Here is a 23,362-nt window from a genome sequence, read left to right on the forward strand (position 1 = left end):
TGCCGCGTCCGTTGTGCCGGCGTGGAGAGCTAAAAAGATTACGTTACACTGCAAAAAGGATGGTATTACAACCTTATCGTGACGATAATTGCATCGCAAGGGTCAAACCCAAACCTAGTTCGAGCTGACCAGACCGAGTCGAGTAAAGTTCGACTGAGCCAGGCTTAGTTTGCTAATTAAGCCAAATCGGTCTGAAAGCGGAGACCGAGTTAAGCTCGGTTCTAGCCAAGTTTAACTTGGCTAGCTACGCGACCAACGGGAGGAGGTGGGCTCGATGGTCAGGCCGAGCCCGACCTGGTCCCCATCTTGCGACAACTAAACATTTTCAAGGTTTCCCATTTCTTTAACATCTAATGATGTTCCATCGGCCGTAGAAACGAATGATTTAAAAGAATTGAGACTTGGTTTTAATAAAAGAGATGCATTCAGAGTCATGTAGAAAGAGGCACCCGAATCAAGAATTCAAGAGGACATACCGAGAATTGATGAGATTGCGGCACCGGAGGTGGAAGGTGTGGAAGAATTAATCCTCGTGAATTGTTGGAGAGTTTCGGTAAGTTGTGCAATGGAATCCTTTATATCTCTCTTTGATTCTTCACTTGAATTGCTTAGACACTCTCCAACGGAAGCTACCTTTCTTTTGAGCTTAGGACAATCCGGTTGAAGATGACCCGATTCATTACAATGGTGACAAATAAATTTTCTTCCTCTACCATTGTTATTTTTTCAAAATATAAGGAGGTTTGTATGTCCTCATATTATTTTTCGGTCTAGATACCGCATAGACCTCATTGATATTTTTTTTAAGAGCCAAGCGAGTTTCTTTTTGGCACAAATCGGTTAAAATTTCACTAAAAAGGGTAGAGGCCCTATGAAGAAGGGACCCTCATAGTTGTTCAAATTCGGGACGAAGCTTATGAATAAATTGAAAAAACCTCTCTCTCTCTCTCTCCATTTGCTCTTGCCTCATAGCAATAGCACTTTCTTCCCATTGTGGTTCAAGAAGAGCAAGTTCATCTAATAATGGGGTTAGAGCACTATAGTAGTCTCTAATGCTCATATCCCATTGCTTGGTTCCTCTTACTTTTTCTTGCAAAAAAATATCTAGCAAGGTCTTTTTTTAGTGTATATACCTTTCGTAAAGAACCAAGCTTCATTTGCTTTCTTGAATTTGGCAAGATTGGTGCATATTTTGAGCTCCACATTATTCATGAACCATGCCAATATTTTGGCATGCTCACTTTTCCAATTTTCAACTTTATATTGGTACTCTTGGACAACTTTAGCCTTCTCTTCTTCATTCAAGGCCTTTTCTTTATTTTCCTCTTTTTTTGTAAACTTCAATTGTGGTTCCGGAATGGTTCCACATACATATCCCCAAAGTCTTTTACCTTTGAGGTTGTTTTCCATGGCGGCTGCCCACATTCTATAATTTGTTCAACTCAATTTAAATGAAAGATTGATCTTTGTGTTATCGACCATCTTGGAGAAATATGATGGCAAACAAAAGAATGACACTTAAAAATTTATTTAAACGTAAGTAATAGTACTCTAATGATACTTTCACAACCAAAGCTTAGATACCATATCATGAAACACCAATGAGAAAAGATAATGTCACCAAGTGACCAAGAGATGCACAACCATACAAGCAATGGGCTACTAACGGGCAAAAATACAATAAGCCACAAAGTGGCAATGGACAACCATAAAATGAGAGAAAGAGAGCTAAAAAATATGAGAACTATTATTGAGAAAAGCTTAAACAAGCTTAAGAATTACATGGGGCAAAACCCCTTATTTATACACAAAAGGGGTCCAAGGAGGGGCTCCCATAGAGTTGTTGGAGGGGTCCAACGGTCATATTTATGACCGTTGGAGGGGTCCAATGTCTCTATGGTGGACCCCTCCTATTATGATAAAAAGAAAATAAATCAAAAAAAGAAAAGAAAGAAAAGAAAAAGAAGAAAAGCATATCCCTAATGGATATGTGTTACATGTAAAAGGACTATTTTACCCCTAGTGGGTATTACAATATATATATATATATATATATATATATATATATATATATATATATATAGATAGATAGATAGATAGATAGATAGATAGATAGATAGACACATAGACATATATATAAAATATATATGTATGTGTCTCTCGCTCTATATATACATGTAATAACAATATATTTTAACACTAGGATGATATTTTCTTATCGCCATGTCCAACTCTCTCCAGTAAGTTGGCAATGGCATAAATCCTGGGCCCCACTCAAAAAGACAGACTCAGGCTGGCTATGTCACATGGATACAGCTGAAGTTACAGGGATACAGCCATTTTTATGAAGTTTTCAGTGTAACTAGTATACAAGGTGATAAGGAACAGCAGTCAAAATGGAGTATCCATGTGACATAGCTGGGATTGCTAGGTGCACATTGACAGTCTGGCTCATATTTTACAACAAATAACTCAAACTAATGCTAGTTTAGCACCACTCTCAATAGCAGCACTGCTGACACGATTTGGTAGAAAATGGTGATGATACTGACATTGAGAAAACCATAATTATTGCTATAGTACAAAGAAGGTTACAAGTAGAAAAAAAGTCATTTTTATAGCATTCAAGTAAAAATATACCATGGGCTGCAGCAATAGCAGTCATGGTAGCAACTTCAACAGCTGCGGAGGAAGAAACACCTTTTCCTTCTGGAACTGCTGAAGAAACCTGCAAGTTATCAAGTAAGCATTAATAGAAATCTTGCTCCCATAAATTACCACAAGCTTTACTTGCAGAGACATTGGTTAACTGATCACATCAAAACAGAGTAATTTCTAGCTTCAAAAAATAAATAGAATAGATGATTAATGCAGACTCCATATCTTGTGACCTCATTACTGACCATGAGTAGAACAGAAAATTAATATATAATCACTTCATCTTCAGGCCATGCTAAAATGAAAACACAATCAGAAAGAATAAGAAGAATTTCCACTTGGTTTGTGAAACAATGCCACGTTGGGATCTCAATTGAAAGAAGATAAAGTTCATTATAAAAGGGCAATAAAATGAAAACGAAAAGGACAACAATGTCACGAAGTGGCACGGAACCCAAGACACACAAAGATTGAAAATAATGAACTAAATATTAAATGCATTTAACACAAGCTAATACAATAAACAACAAGCTCACACAATCATAAGAGCAAGAGATAAAAATAAAGAATTTTATTAATCACAAAAAATGCAAAATAAATCCTCACTACATACACTCAAGCACACAATCATTTAACATTCATCCTCTCTCAAACTCACAATGAGGCATATGCCTTGTATAAATAGCCAAGCAAAATACTAGCCGTTAATAATTAGAATAAATTTGTCTTAGTTTATTTTCCTAATAATTAGTTGTGGGTTTTCATAATTAGAGTTGGGTTTTCTTAATTAGTTTAGTAGTTAAATAGTTATGGCTTTTTAAATTAGAACTTTATTAGTTTTATAAGTAACTATGGATCTGATAACTACAATTGAGTTGGCCATGAATTATTTTCCTGTGACTGATAATGGTTTCATGAGACTAATAGTTATAATTCTAATAATTATATTTAACTTTGACAGAAGTTGAATTTTAGTTATTCTTAAATTTAAATTATTTATGTTTTGATTGTTTTAAAAGTTAGTCTTCTGTTTAAGAAGGTGATTAATGCATGAATATGGAAAACTCAATTACTGATTTTCATAAATCACTAAGTTTCGTTGTTATTAAATGTGGTTCAACAACCTCTTTCAAATTAAATTTGATTTTCTAGATTGTTTTGAAAAGAAAATAGATTTTCACATTTTCTTCAAAAAGTAATTTCCTATGGCTCTTATAGATTTGATTATTCTTCCAAGTGTATGCACTCTTAAAATACATGTATCTATATATATATATATATACACCATAATACCTGATAGGGGTATTATGGTCATTTTACAAGTACCCGATAGATAGGTGTACTTGTTTTTCTTCTTTTTATTTTTCTGTATTTACTTTATTTTTTGTTTTTTTTTATTTTCATTTTTTAAGCCACATAAAAGGGGTCCACTATAGAATCGTTGGGGGCTCCCAACGACTCTATGGGAGACCCCTTTTGGCGCACCTTTTGAGGCCCTTGTGGCCTCTCTTCCTCTCTTCTTCTTGTATAAATAGGGGTGAACCCCTTTGTAATATGTATTCTTGGGAGCTCTCTCTCTCTTTTCAGTAAAGAAATTTTTATATTTTGTGTTGTGTATGTATTGTCCCTTAGTGGACTTGGCTATTGTTTGTCCATTGTAGGACATTGTAAGTGCTTATAGCACTCTTTGTATTTCCGCATATCTCATTACATGGTATCAGAGCCATCCGATTCTTCCAAGGTGAAATCTTGTCTCTCGCTCCACTTCTTTTACAATATTCTCTTATTGAAGCAATGGAGACCAAGATCGACCTATCATTCAAGCTCAATGAAAAAAATTACATGATGTGGGCATCCGCAATGGAAAATAATCTCAAAGAGAAGAAGCTTTGGGTTTATGTAATGGGGCTCGTTCCGGAACCTCAACTTAAGCTCACAAAGATGGAAGGAGATCAAGAAAAAGCTCTTGAGGGAGATGCTCGCCTCAAAGCAATAGAAGACCATCAACGTCAAGTGGAAGATTGGGAAAGCAACCATGCAAAAATTTTAGCATGGTTTATGAATAATGTCGAACTTAAGGTATGTGCAAATATTGCAAAATTTCATCGAGCCAATGAAGTTTGGTTTTTTATGAAAGGTATGTATACCCAAAAAGATCTTGCAAGAGCCTATTTCTTGTAAGAGAAAGTTAGAACTACAAAACAAGGGGATATGAGCATCCAAGATTACTATAGTGCTCTAAATCCTTTGTGGGATGAATTGGCTCTTTTAAAGCCTAAATGGGTGGTTACGAAGGACGTTGAGCTTAGACAAAAACAAATGGAACAAGATAGATTGTTTCAATTTTTATTTGTGGCTTCGTCGCGAATTTGAACAAGTGAGATCCTCACTCATTCATAGATCCACTCTTCCTCCATTAAAGGATGTCATTGCCAAAATTACTCAAAAAGAGACTCAGCATGGCATGAGTAAAAGCGTGGATGATGTTCTTGCCGTATCTAAACCCAACAATCATGTTAAAACCTACAAGCCACCTCATTTTGGGAAACAAGGGAATGGTGGAAGGAAGATGATTATATGTCATCATTATTATGAGTCGCCTAAGGTGGCTTCCGTTGAGGAATCCTCCACTAAAGAAGATGAAGGCAAAAACGGGGATCTCAAAGACACTCTTGGTCAAATATCCTTGGCTCTCCAACAAATACTAAAGGCTACTTCCTCCATCTTCGGTGCCGCCATTGCCCCTTCATCTCCTCCCGGTACGTATTCTTGGATTTTAGATTTCAGAGTATCTTTTCACATGACTCCCCATGAAAATGTTTTAAACAACGTATGCACCAATTCAAAAACATCTTGTGTTTCTACGACTGATGGAACCTTTCTAAAAATAAATGGCATTGGAACTCTAGATCCTAAAAATCTTCAAAACTTTTTTGTTCCAAAAGTAAGATTAGTTCCTAAACTAAATCTCAACCTTTTTCCGTGTCCCAAATTGTCGACCATGGATGTGAAATATCTTTCTCATCTCAAGGGTGCTTTGTGCAGGATCTCCAGTCCGGGAAGCGGATTGGGCAAGGCCATAGAAAGGGAGATCTTTACTACATGGATCACTTGATACTCCCTACAAAATCTTTTTGTACTTATGTTCAAGACAAAAGTATTGAAACTTGGCATAAAAGACTTGAACATCCAAGTTATTCTAAAATGTATCTTTTTCCTTTTGGAAACAAGTTTTGTAAAGAAAAAGATATCAATTGCAAAGATTGTATTTTTGGAAAGATGAAGTCTACTTCATTTCCTACAAGAACCTTTATTTCATCTAGACCTTTTGAATTGGTGCATTCCGATGTATGGGGACCATCTCCGGTTCTATCTAAAGGTGGTTATTCATATTATGTAACCTTTATTGATGATTATACTAGATACATATGGATTTATTTTCTTAACCTTAAATCGGAAGTTTTTACCTTTTTTAAAGAATTTTGTGCAAAAATTAAAAATAAATTTTAAAGTCACATATTCATTCTTAGATCCGACTTCGGAGGAGAATACTTATCAAATGAATTTCAAACATATTTAAAACAATATGGCATTTGTCATAAAAAATCATGCCCAAGAAATCTACAATAAAACGGTCTAGCGGAAAGAAAACATAAGGCATATCCTAGAAACCACTAGATCATTACTTATCTCTAAAAATATTCCTAAAATTTTTTGGGCTAAAGCCGTGTTAACCTCCACCTGCTTAATCAATAGAATGCCGTCCTCAAAATTAAATAATATTTCTCCTTATGAAAAACTTTTTAAAATTTTACCTGATTACAATCGTTTTCATATTTTTGGATATAAATGCATTGTTCTTTTACATAAAAGAGATAAACTATCATCAAAAGCAATTAAATGTGTATTTTTGGGATATGGTGAAAATCAAAAGGGCTATAGATGTTTTTATTATAAAAACAATAAGTTATATGTCTTAAAGGATGTGACATTCTTAGAAGATGAGAACGGATTTGAAATCTTAGACAAACAAAATGAAATTGAATATATGTTTTTAAATGATCTTTTAGAAGATACAAATGATGAATCTTCAAGTCATTCGGAAATATTAGAAAATACACATAATAGAGAAGACACTTAATATTGAAATATCACCAATTGATGGTGACAATCTACATGTTTATACCCGACGCGAGCAAGAGAAACCTATTAATGCTTTAGAAAATTTCTTGCGGCTTAATAAACCTCTAGAAGAAACTTCCCTTAGGCGCTCTTCTAGAGAATCAATTTCACCTAATAGGTTTGTTTCATATGAATCTCTCTCACCAAATTATAGAGCTTGTCTAATAGCCTTACATTCATATTATGAGCCTTCTCATTATAATCAAGCAAAAAATATATCACATTGGATTGAAGCAATGAGGGTAGAAATAGATGCCTTAAAGAAGGCTAAAACTTGGGAATTGGTTCAACTTCCTCCAAATAAGAAAGCTATTGGTTGTCGTTGGGTTTACAAAGTAAAGACAAAAAGTGATAGTTCCTTAGAACGATATAAAACAAGATTAGTAGCTAAGGGGTACTCACAAGAAACAACATTGATTATGAGGAGACCCTTGCTCCTGTTGCTTGAATGACTAGTGTTTGAACTCTAATTGTTATGGCATCATCTAAGAAATGGCCTATATTTCAACTAGATAAAAAATCCTTTCTTAATGGTCAACTAAATGAAGAAGTATATATAGACCCTCCACCGGGAATTAAGCTTGAAAAAGGTCAAACTCTTAAATTATTAAAAGCTTTATATGGTCTCAAACAAGCTCCTAAGGCTTGGTATGATAAATTTAGTGCTATCATGATTAAGTTGGGATTTCGTTCTTGTTATACTGACATTGCTCTCTTTGTTAAAAGTATAGGTAATAGTATTGTTATTCTTCTACTTTGTGTTGATGATATGATCATCACAGGCAATGATGAAAGTGATATTATTGATGTTAAAAATATGTTAAAAGATAACTTTGATATGTCTGATTTGGGTTTTCTCAGATATTTTCTTGGCATTGAAGTTGCATACTCTCTTCGAGGGTATATATTATCCCAGATGAAGCTTGCTGCAAATATATGTTCCAAATCTGGAATTTCTGATGACAAAAAGGTGGAGACTCTAGAGGTTATCAACGCTAAACTACGGTTGGAGAATGAGGTTCTTCTGGATGATCCTACACCCTACAGACAACTCATTGGATCTCTCACCTATCTGACCATCACCAGGCCAGACATCGTTCACGTTGTTCACTTTGCCAGCCAATTCCAGCATGCTCCTACAATTGTGCATATGAGTGTTATGCTTCGGATTATTCGTTATATAAAAAATACTATAACTAAAGGACTATTTTTATCCTCACTCTCTTCATTAAATTTGCTTGCCTATACTGATGCTGACCAGGGAGGAAACCCAAATGATAGAATCTCAACGACTGGTTTTTGTGTCTTTTTAGGAGATTCGCTAATTGCTTAGAAATGCAAGAAACAACAGAAAGTCTCATTATCATCTACCGAGGCTGAATACAGGGCTATGACAACTACTACAATGGAACTTGTGTAGCTTCGAAGTCTACTTCAAGATATGAGAGTTAAAATTTCCGGTGCTTCGAAGCTTTGCTGTGACAACAAAAGTGTCATCTACATTGCCATCAATCACACCTTCCATGAACGGACCAAACATATAGAGATGGGTTGTCACTATGTTCGTGATGAGTATCTCCGTGGAACAATTTCACTGTCATATGTCACATCCGAATATCAACTTGCATACTTTTTTACTAAAGCACTTCCTGCTCCTCGCTTCCTATTTCTCCTTGACAAACTTTTGGTCATCTCCCCATAAAGTTTGAGGGGGTGTTAAAATACATGTATCCATATATATGTATATACACCATAATACCCGATAGGGGTATTATGGTCATTTCACAAGTACCCGATAGGGGTACTTATTTTTCTTTTCTTTTTTTTCTGTATTTACTTTATTTTTTGTTTTTTTTTCATTTTTAAGCCACATAAAATGGGCCCACTATAGAATCGTTGGGGCCCCCAATGGTCACAATTGTAACCGTTGGGGGCTCCCAACGACTCTATGGGAGACCCCTTTTGGCGCACCTTTTGAGGCCCTTGTGGTCTCCCTTCCTCTCTTCTTCTTCTTGTATAAATAGGGGTGAACCCCTTTGTAATACGTATTCTTGGGAGCTCTCTCTCTCTTTTCAATAAAGAGATTTTTATATTTTGTGTTGTGTATTCATTGTCCCTTAGTGGACTTGGCTATTGTTTGTCTAGGACATTGTAAGTGCTTATACCACTCTTTGTATTTCCGCATATCTCATTACATGCACATATCATTTTTTATATTAACCTCAGTTTACACTAAATGATCTGAAAGTTTTTATAATGAAGCATTTTTCATTGACCCCTTGCAACCTCGTAGAGGTATAATCCCTTTATTAAGGGTATTAAGCCCGTTTGGCTTGTCATTGAGATTTATCAGTTTAATCGACCTAATCTTAGGAATTAAGCAAGACTTCTACTTAGCCATTGGGAAAGATGGAATCGACCACCAGTTATTGGACCATCGATGTTTCTGAGAGGGATATGCGATCTTTGGCTCTTTTTGGATATTCAATGGAGGGTGGAACCTACCACCAATCACTGTTATGGGCCTGTCAGATGTAACGAATGGATTTTTATCAGTACAAATAAATTTTGAGATTTATCAATCGTTTGGATTAACCGTGGAAATGTGAATTGGATCTAAAAGAAAATGTTTTCTAAAAATTTAATGAAACAAAACAAATTGTATAACTGTACTGCAACTTAAAAGCAAATTTCATAATTTAATATTGAATTTTACAAAAGTAATTTAAGACCTACTGTTTTGTTTTTCCATAAATGTCTTTTCAACTGACTTTGTTTTTAAAACCTACAACAACAACAACAACAACTACGCCTTCATCCCAAAACAATTGGGGTCAGCGATATGAACCAAAAAAGAAATTCATTTTGGGTCTTCCACATGAATCCTTTTCCTCCAATCATTTCTATCCAACGCCATGTCCTCGGTGAGGTTCAAAGCATTCATATCCTTTCCTATCATCTCCATCCAAGTCTTCCTAGGCCTACCCCGACCTCTTTTAACTAATATATTTTCCCATTTCTCCAACCTTCTAACTGGAGCATCATTAGGACTTCGCCGAATATGTCCAAACCACCGTAAACGATTCTCTCGCATCTTATTTTCAATGGGTGCAACACCTACCTTCTTACGTATCTCTTCGTTCCGAATCTTATCTTTTATTGTATTTCCACACATCCATCTAAGCATCCGCATCTCAGCTACACTCATTTTTTGAATATGATGTCGCTTGGCAGCCCAACATTCCGTACCATATAGTAAAGCGGGTCTAATAGTCGTCCTATAAAACTTTCCCTTCAACCGCAATGGCATTCTACGATCGCACAGCACTCCAGTAGCACTCTTCCATTTCATCCACCCAACCTTTATCCTATGATTTACATCTCCATCAATTTCTCCATACTTTTGAATGATGGATCCCAAATATTTGAAATAATCATTCACCGGTATATCTTGCTCACCAAGCTTCACTACACTCCCATCACTACTTCGTTGCTTACTAAACCGACATTCCATATATTCAGTCTTACTCTTACTCAACTTAAAACCTCTAGCTTCCAATGTCTGTCTCCATAATTCTAACTTAGCATTAACCCCAGCTCTAGACTCATCAATCAAAACAATATCATCAGCAAACAACATACACCACGGTACATTTTCTTGAATTGATCTCGTAAGCTCATCCATCACTATCGCAAATAGGAAAGGGCTTAAAGCAGATCCTTGATGTAACCCAACCGTTATCGGAAAATTGGTTGTCACCCCTCCACAAGTGCGGACATTGGTTACTACTCCTTCATACATATCTTTAATTATACTAATGTACTTGAGAGAAACACCTTTCTTCATCATTGTCCACCAGAGAACGTCCCTAGGTACTCTATCGTATGCCTTCTCTAAATCAATAAAAACCATATGCAAATCTTTGTTTCTCTCTCTATATCTTTCAATAAGTTGTCTAAGAAGATGTATAGCTTCCATAGTTGATCTTCCAGGCATAAAACCAAATTGATTCTCCGATATCATGACAACCTTTCTCAACCTAGACTCAATCACCCTCTCCCAAAGTTTCATAGTATGACTCATGAGTTTTATACCACGATAGTTTGTGCAATCTTGTATATCACCCTTATTCTTATATAAAGGCACCAAAGTACTCTTCCTCCACTCATTAGGCATCTTATTTGTTCGCCAAATCAAGTTAAAAAGATTTGTCAACCATTCTAAACCTTTCTCTCCCAAGCATTTCCAAGCCTCGATAGGTATACCATCTGGGCCAACTGCCCTTCTTGATTTCATTTTCTTCAAAGCCTCTGCAATCTCTTTCTTTTGAATCTTGCGCATGAAGTCACGATTTATCTCATGAAAAGGAATGGAGAAGTCTCCAAGATCTTGAGCATGACTATCATTAAATAGCTTATCAAAATAATCTTTCCATCTCTCCTTAATCTCCTCATCTTTGACTAAAACCCTTTGCGTTTCATCTTTGATACATCTAACCATACCCAAATCCTTCGATTTCCTATCTCTCATCTTTGCAAGCCTATAAATATCCTTCTCGCCTTCTTTGGTATCCAACTTGTCATAAACCTCCTTATATACCTTAGCCCTCGCGTTTCGAACAACTTTTTTAGCTTCCTTCTTTGCTATCATATACTTCTCCAAATTCTCATTATCACGACTCTTACTTAGATTTCTATAACACTCTCTTTTAACCTTAATAGCTAATTTGACATCCTCGTTCCACCATGATGTATCATTACCTAGTGGTGCACCGCCTTTAGACTCACCCAATACCTCCTTAGCTACTTTTCTCATACCACCCGCTATCTTATTCCACATTGATTCTGAATCCTCCTCGAGACACCAATCAACTTCCTTAACTACCTGCTCTACAAACATTCCTTGTTTAGCTCCTTTCAGTGCCCACCACTTAATTCTAGGATCTATCCTATGTCTATCCCTTTTGCGGCATTGTCTAATTCTAAGATCTAAAATTAAGACTCTATGTTGTGTAGCTACACTTTCTCCTGGTATAACCTTACAATCGATGCAACAACCCCTATCTCTCTTTCTAAGTAGGAAAAAATCTATCTGACTCGTATTAACCCCACTTTTAAATGTTACTAGGTGAGACTCCCTCTTCCTAAACCAAGTGTTTGCTAAGATCATATCATAGGACAAACAAAAATCTAAAATCCTTTCTCCACTTTCATTTCTTTCTCCTATACCATAGCCTCCATGGATATTCTCAAATCCATCCCTACTAATGCCTACATGTCCATTAAGGTCACCGCCGATGAAAAGCTTTTCTCCATAAGATGTCTCTTGTACTACTCCATCTAAATCTTCCCAAAATTGATGCTTAATGGAATCATCTAAACCTACTTGAGGTGCATAAACACTAATAATATTAATAATATCCGTACCTAATACTAATTTAATAAGTAAAATTCTATCACCCTTCCTACGGACCTCAACTACATTATCTATAAACTGACGACTCATAACAATCCCTACTCCATTCCTATTCCTATTTATCCCTGTATACCAAATCTTATATCACCAAGGTTCTATCACTTTAGCTTTCTCACCTACCCATTTGGTCTCTTGAAGACATAAAATATCAATCTTTCTCCTACACATAACATCTACTAACTCTACCAACTTACCAGTTAAAGACCCTATGTTCCAAGTGGCTAACCTAATTTTATGGTCTTGGACTAACTTCTTTACCCCCACCCGTCCAACAAAGTGAGGGAACCCTTGCCTATTTGACACCACACCCGGGCGCCGGTGTGACGCGTCGCTTCTGGGCGACGACCTAGCAACCCTTGCACATTTATCACTGCCTCCGGGCCTAGAGAGTACAGCGCGTCGCTCAGTAGGGAACGCCCCAACGAAATTCTCATAGGAGATCTAATTATTAAGATTGTATTTAGTTGCTTATTGAGCATTATAGCTTATTAATAGTTTATTGTTGCTTCATGGTAAGAATTTTGATAGAAGTAGCAAGGATTATTTAAGACGCTCACAAGGTACTCCACGAGCATACCAAGGAAGTCAAGTGTCTTAACCTACAGTTGAGTCCATAGTGTATTAGTTTGATCTTTTGGAAGCCATTGTAATTACCTTAAAATTGTATTCTGGCTTATATTTTTTTTTTTTGTAAACTCTATCAGGTTTATTTAATTTCTAATAACCCGATGACAGGAAAATGAACAGCTCAATAGTCACATCCCGAGACATGATCGTTGGTCTGTTTTCAATGTGTGAGAGGTACTGGTGTGTTCACACTTAGCTAGATGGCTTTTATAATTGCAACAAGACAACCACATGTTCAAGTATACATCTTCATCCATCATGCATAATGACCATAATATGGAGATACGGGCTAAACTAAGCACATTGTTGGGCCTCCAAACATAGATGAAAAACTCGGCGAGTCAACTTGTGCCTCGCCCGAGTTGGCTCGGATCGGTGCTTAACCGAGTCAAAAAAGCAAGCTGACTTAGTTAGGACTAAACTCAACCGAGTCAAGGTCGAGTTAGTCAAGTTTATTATTGACTCCGCTCGAGATGCTTTAAAAATGAAACGGGTTAAAGTTTGTTTCAAAATTCAAAGCACTAATAAAAGCAATTTAAGCTTTCCAAAGCTGAATTTTTGGAAAGAGTTCCCGACTTAACACTTTCACTGTTGGTTTTTTGAAAATTATTTTTATGTTGGGTGGATGGAAAGACTTTATTAGCATTTACAAAGAGAGAGAGAGAGAGAGAGAGAGAATTAAATATCATTAAATGACAACATTTAAAATGAAATAATGATATTAAAGTGAGACTTTGGTGTGTAGTCTATGTTTTTTTAAGAACTCATGTTTTAGAATGTAAATATCACAATAAAATTTTGATATTTACATTTTGTCAAATATATCATGATAATTTGCAAACATCATGCTATTTATAATTTAGAATTGTGAGCTAAATAGCCTAAATATTATTTTGTATCTATTTTGAAAATATCTATGAATTTTTTATCATGCATACACTTACATAAATTTTTTAAGTTATGTGTTATTGTATATAATTTTTATGTGTTATAGTATATAATAAAAATACACTTATATGTTATTTTTTTAAAGTTTTGTATTATAAATAACATATTTATTATGTATTTTTAATAAATTAAATAAATAACAGTGACTCTACCAAGTCACCGAGTTGCTTGTGGCCAATCCGATGCGGAGTCCTAAGAATGCCAACCATTCCTCCAAAATCATGCATAAGGAAAGTTATCCACTCATGAGAAGGCCCAACATTTTATTCTTAAGTTTGCAATGCATAACCTACTTACATAACCATTTTTTTCTCTTAGAAACAAACCTTTTCAATCAGAACTAAATTAGTCCCCTTAAGTTGTTGCAACTCTAACTGGTCCAACTATCTTATCCAACCCAACATATCCAATATCAAAACTTATGTCCTAATCACAAGCATCAAAAAACTATGAAAAACAGATTATTTGGGAATCTCATACCAGAATGCTAATGCTATCATTAAATCGTACACCCAATTCAGACATCAGTACAAGAATTGTCCCAGCCACATAAGATGCCCACCTGAAATGAAAGCAATATTCAATAGAAAGTATAGCTGATATATTTAACATATTAAAATGAAAAATCATGACTTACTTTTGGGATGGATCCTGTGCAAAGTATTTGCAAGCCAGTTCATATGATATTGGTTCGTCTCCATCCATTAAATCAGCCAAGTCCATGTCAAATGTAGGAGCACGATTACTCAATTCAGATCCAAAAGACACCTGAAAATTCATAATGGAAAGATGTTCCAGTAAAAAAAGAATCCAACAACAATGATCTTATTAACCAATAAAATATAAGATTCTGCAATGTGTGATGCATCAACAGCATCTATTAGCATCTTTATCAAATGTATAAATTACACACGAAAGGCCATCAAACACAATGACTTACTATTTGCAACACAGGAATGGGCCCCAGTCCTTTGCCTTGCTTCCGAGCTTGAGCATGCTTCCACAGCCTCTGCTTGCTTGGGTGAATTTTTTGCACAGCAACATGACAAGCCTCTCTAATTGGCATCTTTATACATGGACACATGAGTTACTTCGTAAGAAACTCAGAATAGTTAGACACTACATCTACCATTTTCCACTTTCTTGGAAACATAAGCAAAATTATATTCAGCTGATACAGCATATGAAACAATCAGATTAAATATACCAGCATAAGGAGCTTTAAATGCACTACACAACACATAGTTGTGAATAAGATCACCTGCAGAACAAGGCTTCCTGAATAGTCAGCTATACCACCCATCACATCCAACCTCCCAGGTGCTCTTGCCACGAAAATATCCTCCTGAAACCACACTCTTTAGCATAATTTCTAGATAATTTCAAAAATAGATAGAAACCTTTAAGAGATAGGAAATTATGACACAAAATTAATGTTATTTGAACACAAAATTTATAACTAGTTTGAACTATTAATTTTTAGTAAAACAAAACCTAACCAAGTAAATTTCCAGCAATAGGAAATGATAAATGAAACAAGAATGTTGAAAAACATTAAGACAAACATTGCCCATTTAAGACAATGTTTAAATGGGACATTGTGCTCACAATATACAGTTTTATTTTCAAACAGAATTCCACTTGCTTGGTCAGCAAATCTTGGATCAAATACTTCTTGCAAAATGTGTGTAACTCATTTTAAGAAGCAGCATTGCACCTGTAGAATAATCTACCTTGATGTCATCAGGACAACAAACATTTGTACAAAGTGAAGTGTACTTTCTCTTGTCTTTACTGTAATACTTGGTGTTCCGAAAGTGCCTTGTTGTATTCTTCTAGATTAACATGGTGTTTGGGTTGATATATGGTGCAACCACTCAGCTTTTTCAACATGATAAAGTTACATTGCATCGCTTTTGTAAAACCCACGTAAAAAAAATATCAGACCCGGGCCGGGTCGGATCCAGACCCGACCCGGGCCCGTCATCGTTAGGGTTTCATAACCCAACACAAGAGGTCTTTCTCCTGTGTGCCGCACCCCACCGCGCCTTCGACCCGATAAGGGAAACCCATCGGGGTTTCCCCATTTGTCGCCCCTCCCCGAGCTCTTTAAGAGCGTTGTAGGAGGGGAGGATCGATGCCCCGCCCCCCTTCTCGTTCCCTATAGGCGACAGCCTCGCCGACAACCCCGACCGACGCCTCCTCCCCCTCGTGCCCTCTTCCCTCGTCTGCCTGCCGACGCCTCCTACTACTGGTCCGATCGTCACCGCCGCTGCGACCACCGCCGGCGACCTCGAAGGTATGCCTTTTCACCGCCCTCTTCTCCTCCCTCTTCGCCCCTCTCTGTCACCTCGTCGGGAGGCCTGCAGGCAGCGCACGGCCCCTGCCGCGGCCTCCCACCTCCCCTGTGCCCATCGAAGGCCCGACAGGTGGCCTACGGGGCCCCAGTCGTTCCCTTCTCCCTCTGGGGTTCGTCGGAGTGCCGGCAGAGGACCAATGGCCCCTGTGACACCCCCCTCTCCCCTGTGGGTGACAGGGCGACCGACGGGAGGTCGGTTGCCCCCTGTCACCCCCGTCCCGGTCTCTCTCCCTCTCTCTATCGGCAGGGGTTGCCCCCCTGCCGCCTCTCGACTGTCGGCAAAGGCTGGCCCCTGCCTCCTTGTTGTGGTCGGCAGGGTCTCAGCCCCTGCCGCTTCGTTGCTGTCGGCAAGGGCTGCCCCCCTGCCGTCTTGTGCTTTCGGCAGGGGCTGGCCCCCCTTTGCCGCTTCAATGTTGGTTGGCAGGGGCTCAGCCCCTGCCGCTTCGTTGCTGTCGGCAGGGGCTGGCCCCCTACCGTCTCGTGCTATCGGCAGGGGCTCAGCCCCCTGCCGCTTCGTGGCTATCGGCAAGGGCTCAGCCCCCTACCGCTTCGTGGCTATCGGCAGAGGCTGGCCCCCTGCCGCCCCGCTGTTGTCGGCAGGCAGGGGCTTGCCCCCCTATCACTGTTCTGTTTTCGGCCAACAGGGGCACACCCCTGCTGCCTTGCTGATTTTCGACAGTGGCTCGTCCCTGTCGCTTAATCCTACCCATGCCCACGTCGCACCATTAATTTAGCATAATTAAATGTTTCACACTCTTGCAGATTTACGCAACATGTCCCGTTCGTGCTTCGCGGCCGACCCTCGTATTAACCTCACGCGTAGGCGTACGCAACTACACAACATTCTGAGGTAGGGTAAAGTCGCACAAAGGGCAATAAATGAACCTATTTAAGTTGAAATAATTAAGATGCCCATGCTAGATATGCTTAGATTTATATTGTTTCTGCTTTGCATATTTTCTTGTCTGCATATTTATGAGTCGAGGTATGATTTTACTCTTTGAGTATTAATTTTCGTATTTGCTTATGTGGTTGAAGGTGGTTTCGTACTTTTTGCAATACTTATGCCCTTAATTGCTTGCATATATACTTGCATGTACGTTCCTATGGGTCGATGTACAATTTCATTCTTCGATCATTATTTTGCATAGTTGCTTATGAGTTGAGGTGTGGTTTCATATTTCTTAAAATACATATGCCCTTGTTTACTTGCATTCATTTTTGCCTGCACGTTTCCTTTGAGTGAGGTACGACTTCGTGTCTCGTGTATTACTTATGACCTTATGTGTTTACCTATCTAAGTAGTCAGGTATGGTTTTGGTACATCGTGTGTTACTTATGTGCTTTTCGCTCAATGTGCGGCATTGCAAGTCGAGAGTTGCTTGTTGTCATGTTATAATCTACATATGCTCACACTTACGGTAAATATGTACTTACATAAATGTAGTCTTGTGCCTAACCTGATTTCAGTTGTTTTCAAAACACTAGAAGTTGCGCTTGTGCACTATAGTTCTTTAAAGAGGATTTCCTTCTGCAAACTCAGTACTCTTCATAATGCACAACTTTTGAAAAGTTAAGTTTTAAGTCTCGCAGGATTGCGAAGTCACATTTGGGCCCTCCCAAGTCTACACTTGGAGAAATGTTTTATAACCTCGATTCAAGTTGCGGCTCAATTTGAATAACCCCAATTGGGGGCAGGAGCCTGTAATCGAGTGGGGTTCTGTTGAAGGACCCATTCTTCATTTATTAAACTTAGTATCGCGTGTCGTGCGAAACATGTCGATATTAAGATAAATTTTGGATGCAAGATTGATAGTGTTGTGCCTTGTGTGAATGACTTAATGTGGCATTGTGGCTTTTAAGGATGAATCGTGCCAAATGAGTACTCCTATATTCTTTGGATCGTTATGAAGTTATGTGTTGGGTGTTCCTTTTGAGAAGCCTACGCACCTCCCTTTTTCAGTGTTGCGTACTTTTAGACATGCACAACATGTTAAGTACTTTGTTGATCGGACGAGAGATCCGAGACGACCTTGAATCATGAAATATGCAAAATATTGCTAAAATGAATTCAAGACTTATCTTATCAAATTGTGTTGTGTTACTTCTTATGCAGATAATATCTGTTAGGGTTTCTTTGGTGAAACCATATCCCTTTTATCGTAGTCGTACTTTTGACAAGTACGTCCGTACTTTTTGACAAGTACGTCTTCTTATGTTGCGATGATTGGATGAGTAGGTTGTGGCAACCTTCATGATTGCAAATAACAAAATGCTGAGATCACCTAAATAAGTGATGATTTCCGCTTTCACCGGCAAGATACTCGAGTTGGGTCGAAAGACCAGAGTATGTAGAATGAGTCTTCAGTTAACTACCCCTGATGTACTTATTCGAACCGCTGATTCCTGTCAGGAGAGAGGACGGGAAGGTACAAAAACTTCAATGGACAAGCCATTAATGGCAGTTACGAGCAAAAGACTCGGCTTCCCCAGTCATCAGAGTTAGGGGAAATGGACTACCATAATTATCCTAGGTGGTAGCTCTCCATGTTCGGGATGCATCCATTGTTTATGTTGCTTTAGGGATTTCTCTCTTCGTCACTGACCGTCCCCTTAGGTGCGGACTCAGTCAGCTATCCGGGTTATCTTAAAATACATAGCATAATAAACCCTCAGATCAATCTAGGCTGTTTCTAGAGTCATGCCTTATGCGTACCCACTTGGCCTAGGTGGTAGCTCTCCATGTTCGGGATGCATCCATTGTTTATGCTGCTTTGGGGATTTCTCTCTTGGTCACTGACTGTCCCCTTAGGTGCGGACTCAGTCAGCTATCCGGGTTATCTTAAAATACATAGCATAATAAACCCCCGGATCAGTCTAGGCTGTTTCTAGAGTCGTGCCTTGTGCGTACCCACTTGGCCAGTTAATATCGAAACATAATTTAAATCCGATCACGAAATTTGTTGAGTTATGCACGTATGAAAGCTATAGCATGCAACGGGTTTCAATACTTATGGAATTGTGTGTGTGGTTGATGTAGCATCGTATTTTGTTTGCTTATGCAATGCTTTGCTTATAATAATTAGCCTACTTGTGCTAGTGAAATGCTTGTAATAGTTTTAGCATTTTGCTCATTATAGTTACTCCATGAATCTGTTTGCTAATTAAATTGCTATATAATTGCCTGTCTACTTGACATATTAAATTATTTTGCTTAACTATGTTCTATATCGTCCTGTATGTGCACCTACCAGTTTTTAGTGAAACTGACCCATTTTATGAGCAGGTGATGTATAGGTGATACACTCTGCGATGACACGATGGCGCGATGAGTTCAAGATAGAGCTCTTTCCCTGACGTTTCGCTCATGAGGACATGTTGGTAAATTTGGTATAAAGTGTATTTCAAAATTTCTCTTTTTATTAAACCTTGAGTTACTAAAACTGTTTTAGTAAAATTTTTCTTGGTTTCAACAAACAAATTCTAAATCATTGAAATTGCATTTTAAAACCCCTTTGATTTCAATAGTTGTGCGAAATTTGGTAAAAGAAAGTTTACGCTGTAATGCGCTCAAGGTCCATCGACTTGTTGTTTTAAAAATATCAATTTCCGCTGAAGTACTATTTAGACTTTAATAATTGTATGATTTCAAAGCTTTCTAAACTATTCTAAAAGTTACAAGTCCTGGATTTTTGGGGCGTTACAGCTTTTTCTTTGGCAAAGGGGAATCTCCATAGTTTTTCCTTGGTATCATGTCCATATTGAAGTAGATGTACTTGGCATATCTTTCTATTGGATGAGTGTAATATATCGCAAAGTTTGCCTAATTTTAAATTTTAATAAATGTAATTTTTATTTAATAAATAATTTTTTATTATTTAAATCAATATAATATATAATATATATAGTGGCTGATGTTAATTGGATCTTGATATGGATCTTGGACCCATTGCCAAGATCCGTGATCCAATTACAATATAGATCATGGACCTGTTGCCAAGATTCGTGATCCAATTGCAATATGGATTTTGGACATGTTGCCAAGATCCATGACCCAATTGCAATCTGGATCTTGGACTCGTTGCCAAGATCCATAATTCATTATGCTAAGGTAAATTAATTTTATCTTTTAAAAAAATAGATTATATTAGTGACTAGATAACAAAATATATATATATATATATATATATATATATATATAAAGTCTTAGTATACAAAGACTTCTATTTCCATGAGGAAATACAAAACTTTCTATTTCTAAAACACATGGGACGTCCCCCTTAGTGGAGTCCCATGTGCTCTATAAAATAAACAATATCAGCCACTCCCTCTGCTGATTTTGAGAGAGAGGGAGAAGGCTGAATACAACAACAACAAACAACAACAACTACGCCTTCATCCCAAAACAATTGGGGTCGGCGATATGAACCAACAAAGAAAATCATTCTGGGTCTTCCACATGAATCCTTCTCCTCCATTCATTTCTATCCAATGCCATGTCCTCTGTGAGGTTCAAAGCATTCATATCCTTTCCTATCACCTCCATCCATGTCTTCCTAGGCCTACCCCGACCTCTTTTAACTAATATATTTTCCCATTTCTCCATCCTTCTAACTGGAGCATCATTAGGCCTTCGTCGAATATGTCCAAACCACCGTAAACGATTCTCTCTCATCTTATTTTCAATGGGTGCAACGCCTACCTTCTTACGTATCTCCTCGTTCCGAATCTTATCTTTTATTGTATTTCCACACATCCATCTCAGCATACGCATCTCAGCTACACTCATTTTTTTAATATGATGTCTCTTGGCAGCCCAACATTCCGTACCATATAGTAAAGTGGGCATAATAGTCGTCCTATAAAACTTTCCCTTCAACCGCAATGGCATTCTACGATCGCACAACACTCCAGTTGCACTCTTCCATTTCATCCACCCAACCTTTATCCTATGATTTACATCTCCATCAATTTCTCCATACTTTTGAATGATAGATCCCAAATATTTGAAAGAATCATCCACCGGTATTTCTTTCTCACCAAGCTTCACTACACTCCCATCTCTATTTCGTTGCTTACTAAATCGACATTCCATGTATTCTGTCTTACTCTTACTCAACTTAAAACCTCTTGCTTCCAATGTCTGTCTCCATAATTCTAACTTAGCATTAACCCCAGCTCTAGACTCATCAATCAAAACAATATCATCAGCAAACAACATACACCACGGTACATTTTCTTGAATTGATCTCGTAAGCTCATCCATCACTATCGCAAATAGGAAAGGGCTTAAAGCAGATCTTTGATGTAACCCAACCGTTATCGGAAAATTGGTTGTCACCCCTCCACAAGTGCGGACATTGGTTACTACTCCTTCATACATATCTTTAATTATACTAATGTACTTGAGAGAAACACCTTTCTTCATCATTGTCCACCAGAGAACGTCCCTAGGTACTCTATCGTATGCCTTCTCTAAATCAATAAAAACCATATGCAAATCTTTGTTCCTCTCTCTATATCTTTCAATAAGTTGTCTAAGAAGATGTATAGCTTCCATAGTTGATCTTCCAGGCATAAAACCAAATTGATTCTCCGATATCATGACAACCTTCCTCAACCTAGACTCAATCACCCTCTCCCAAAGTTTCATAGTATGACTCATGAGTTTTATACCACGATAGTTTGTGCAATCTTGTATATCACCCTTATTCTTATATAAAGGCACCAAAGTACTCTTCCTCCACTCATTAGGCATCTTATTTGTTCGCCAAATCAAGTTAAAAAGATTTGTCAACCATTCTAAACCTTTCTCTCCCAAGCATTTCCAAGCCTCGATAGGTATACCATCTGGGCCAACTGCCCTTCTTGATTTCATTTTCTTCAAAGCCTCTGCAATTTCTTTCTTTTGAATCTTGCGCATGAAGTCACGATTCATCTCATGAAAAGGAATGGAAAAGTCTCCAAGATCCTGAGCATGACTTTCATTAAATAGCTTATCAAAATAATCTTTCTATCTCTCCTTAATCTCCTTAAACCCAGGGAGAAGGCTAAATACAGAAAAAAAGGAGAGCAACAAATTGTGAGGAGAGAGAGAGAGAACACCGAAAGGGAGACCCCAGCGCCTCCACTTCCTTTTCTTCTCCAAGGTCCTCTTCCTCTTCTTTTTTACGAAGCTACAAGGAAAAGGTACAGGTTCTTTTTTTCCAGTAGATAGGATGCCAGCATGGGTCGAATCACATGGGTTTAAGGAGGCTTATACTGAAAATCAAACACATCGCAATGGGGTTTTTGATTTCAGCAGGCCTGGAAAGAGTATTTATATGGATTCCATGTTTCTTGGACATATATATATACATATATATATATATATACATATGTATCTTGAAAACTGTGTCTCTCAAGAATCCGATCTACCTGTTTCTTGTATATATATATACACCTTGATCTGCGTTTTGTTTTAGAATCTGATCTGCGTGTCTCTTGGCTTGAGTTCACGCTGATGGAAGTTCTAAATCTGTACTGAATCACCGTGAAAGTCTGTTCAGAAATTTCTTTTATAAAAATCTGTATTTCACTGTGTATGTACAGCAGCGATTTTTCTGGGCAAGTATAGGTATGTATTATGCTGAATACATGTACCTGCAATTTTTCCTGAATCTGCACCAGCATGTATTTTGCATCTGCGTTTCCTAAATAGGAACACACATGTATTTCACTGTGTATATGCAGCAGCGATTTTTTCTGGACAAGTGTAGGCATGTATTATGCTGAATACATGTACCTGCAATTTTTCCTGAATCTATACCAGCATGTATTCTGTTTGTTACATACATCTGCAGTTTTCTTGAGCATGTATATGTTGAACAGGATATATATGTATATATATCAGTCAGCCTATATATATGTTGACCAGGATATATATATATATATATATCAGTCAGTACATATGTATATCGACCAGGATATACATGTATACATAACAATCAGCATATATATATATATATATATATATCGATCATGATATATATATATATATCTAACAGTCAGCATATATATATATATATATATATTGATCAGGGTATATATATGCATAACAGTCAGTGTATATA

The 23,362-nt window shown here is 37.5% G+C and overlaps 1 protein-coding gene across 6 annotated transcripts in view; it reads right to left on the bottom strand.

Moving 5' to 3' along the window:
• LOC149837054 (L-arabinokinase-like) overlaps positions 1–23,362 on the bottom strand; it is a 97,430-nt gene that overhangs the window by 26,210 nt on the left and 47,858 nt on the right. For all 6 annotated transcript variants that reach the window (XR_016431886.1, XR_016431885.1, XR_016431884.1 and 3 more), the window contains 5 exons: positions 15,153–15,236; positions 14,832–14,957; positions 14,529–14,659; positions 14,372–14,453; positions 2,641–2,728 (listed from right to left, as the gene is read on the bottom strand). Coding sequence is in view for 3 of the 6 variants with exons in the window: in XM_090005791.1 (XP_089861917.1) it covers positions 2,641–2,728; positions 14,372–14,453; positions 14,529–14,659; positions 14,832–14,957; positions 15,153–15,236 (511 nt within the window). In the remaining 3 variants the exon portion in view is untranslated. The remainder of the gene's footprint in view (positions 1–2,640; positions 2,729–14,371; positions 14,454–14,528; positions 14,660–14,831; positions 14,958–15,152; positions 15,237–23,362) is intronic.

Source organism: Nuphar pumila, chromosome 5, assembly GCF_984573655.1.
Source record: "Nuphar pumila chromosome 5, dmNupPumi1.hap1.1, whole genome shotgun sequence".
NCBI classification, from domain to species: Eukaryota; Viridiplantae; Streptophyta; class Magnoliopsida; order Nymphaeales; family Nymphaeaceae; genus Nuphar; species Nuphar pumila.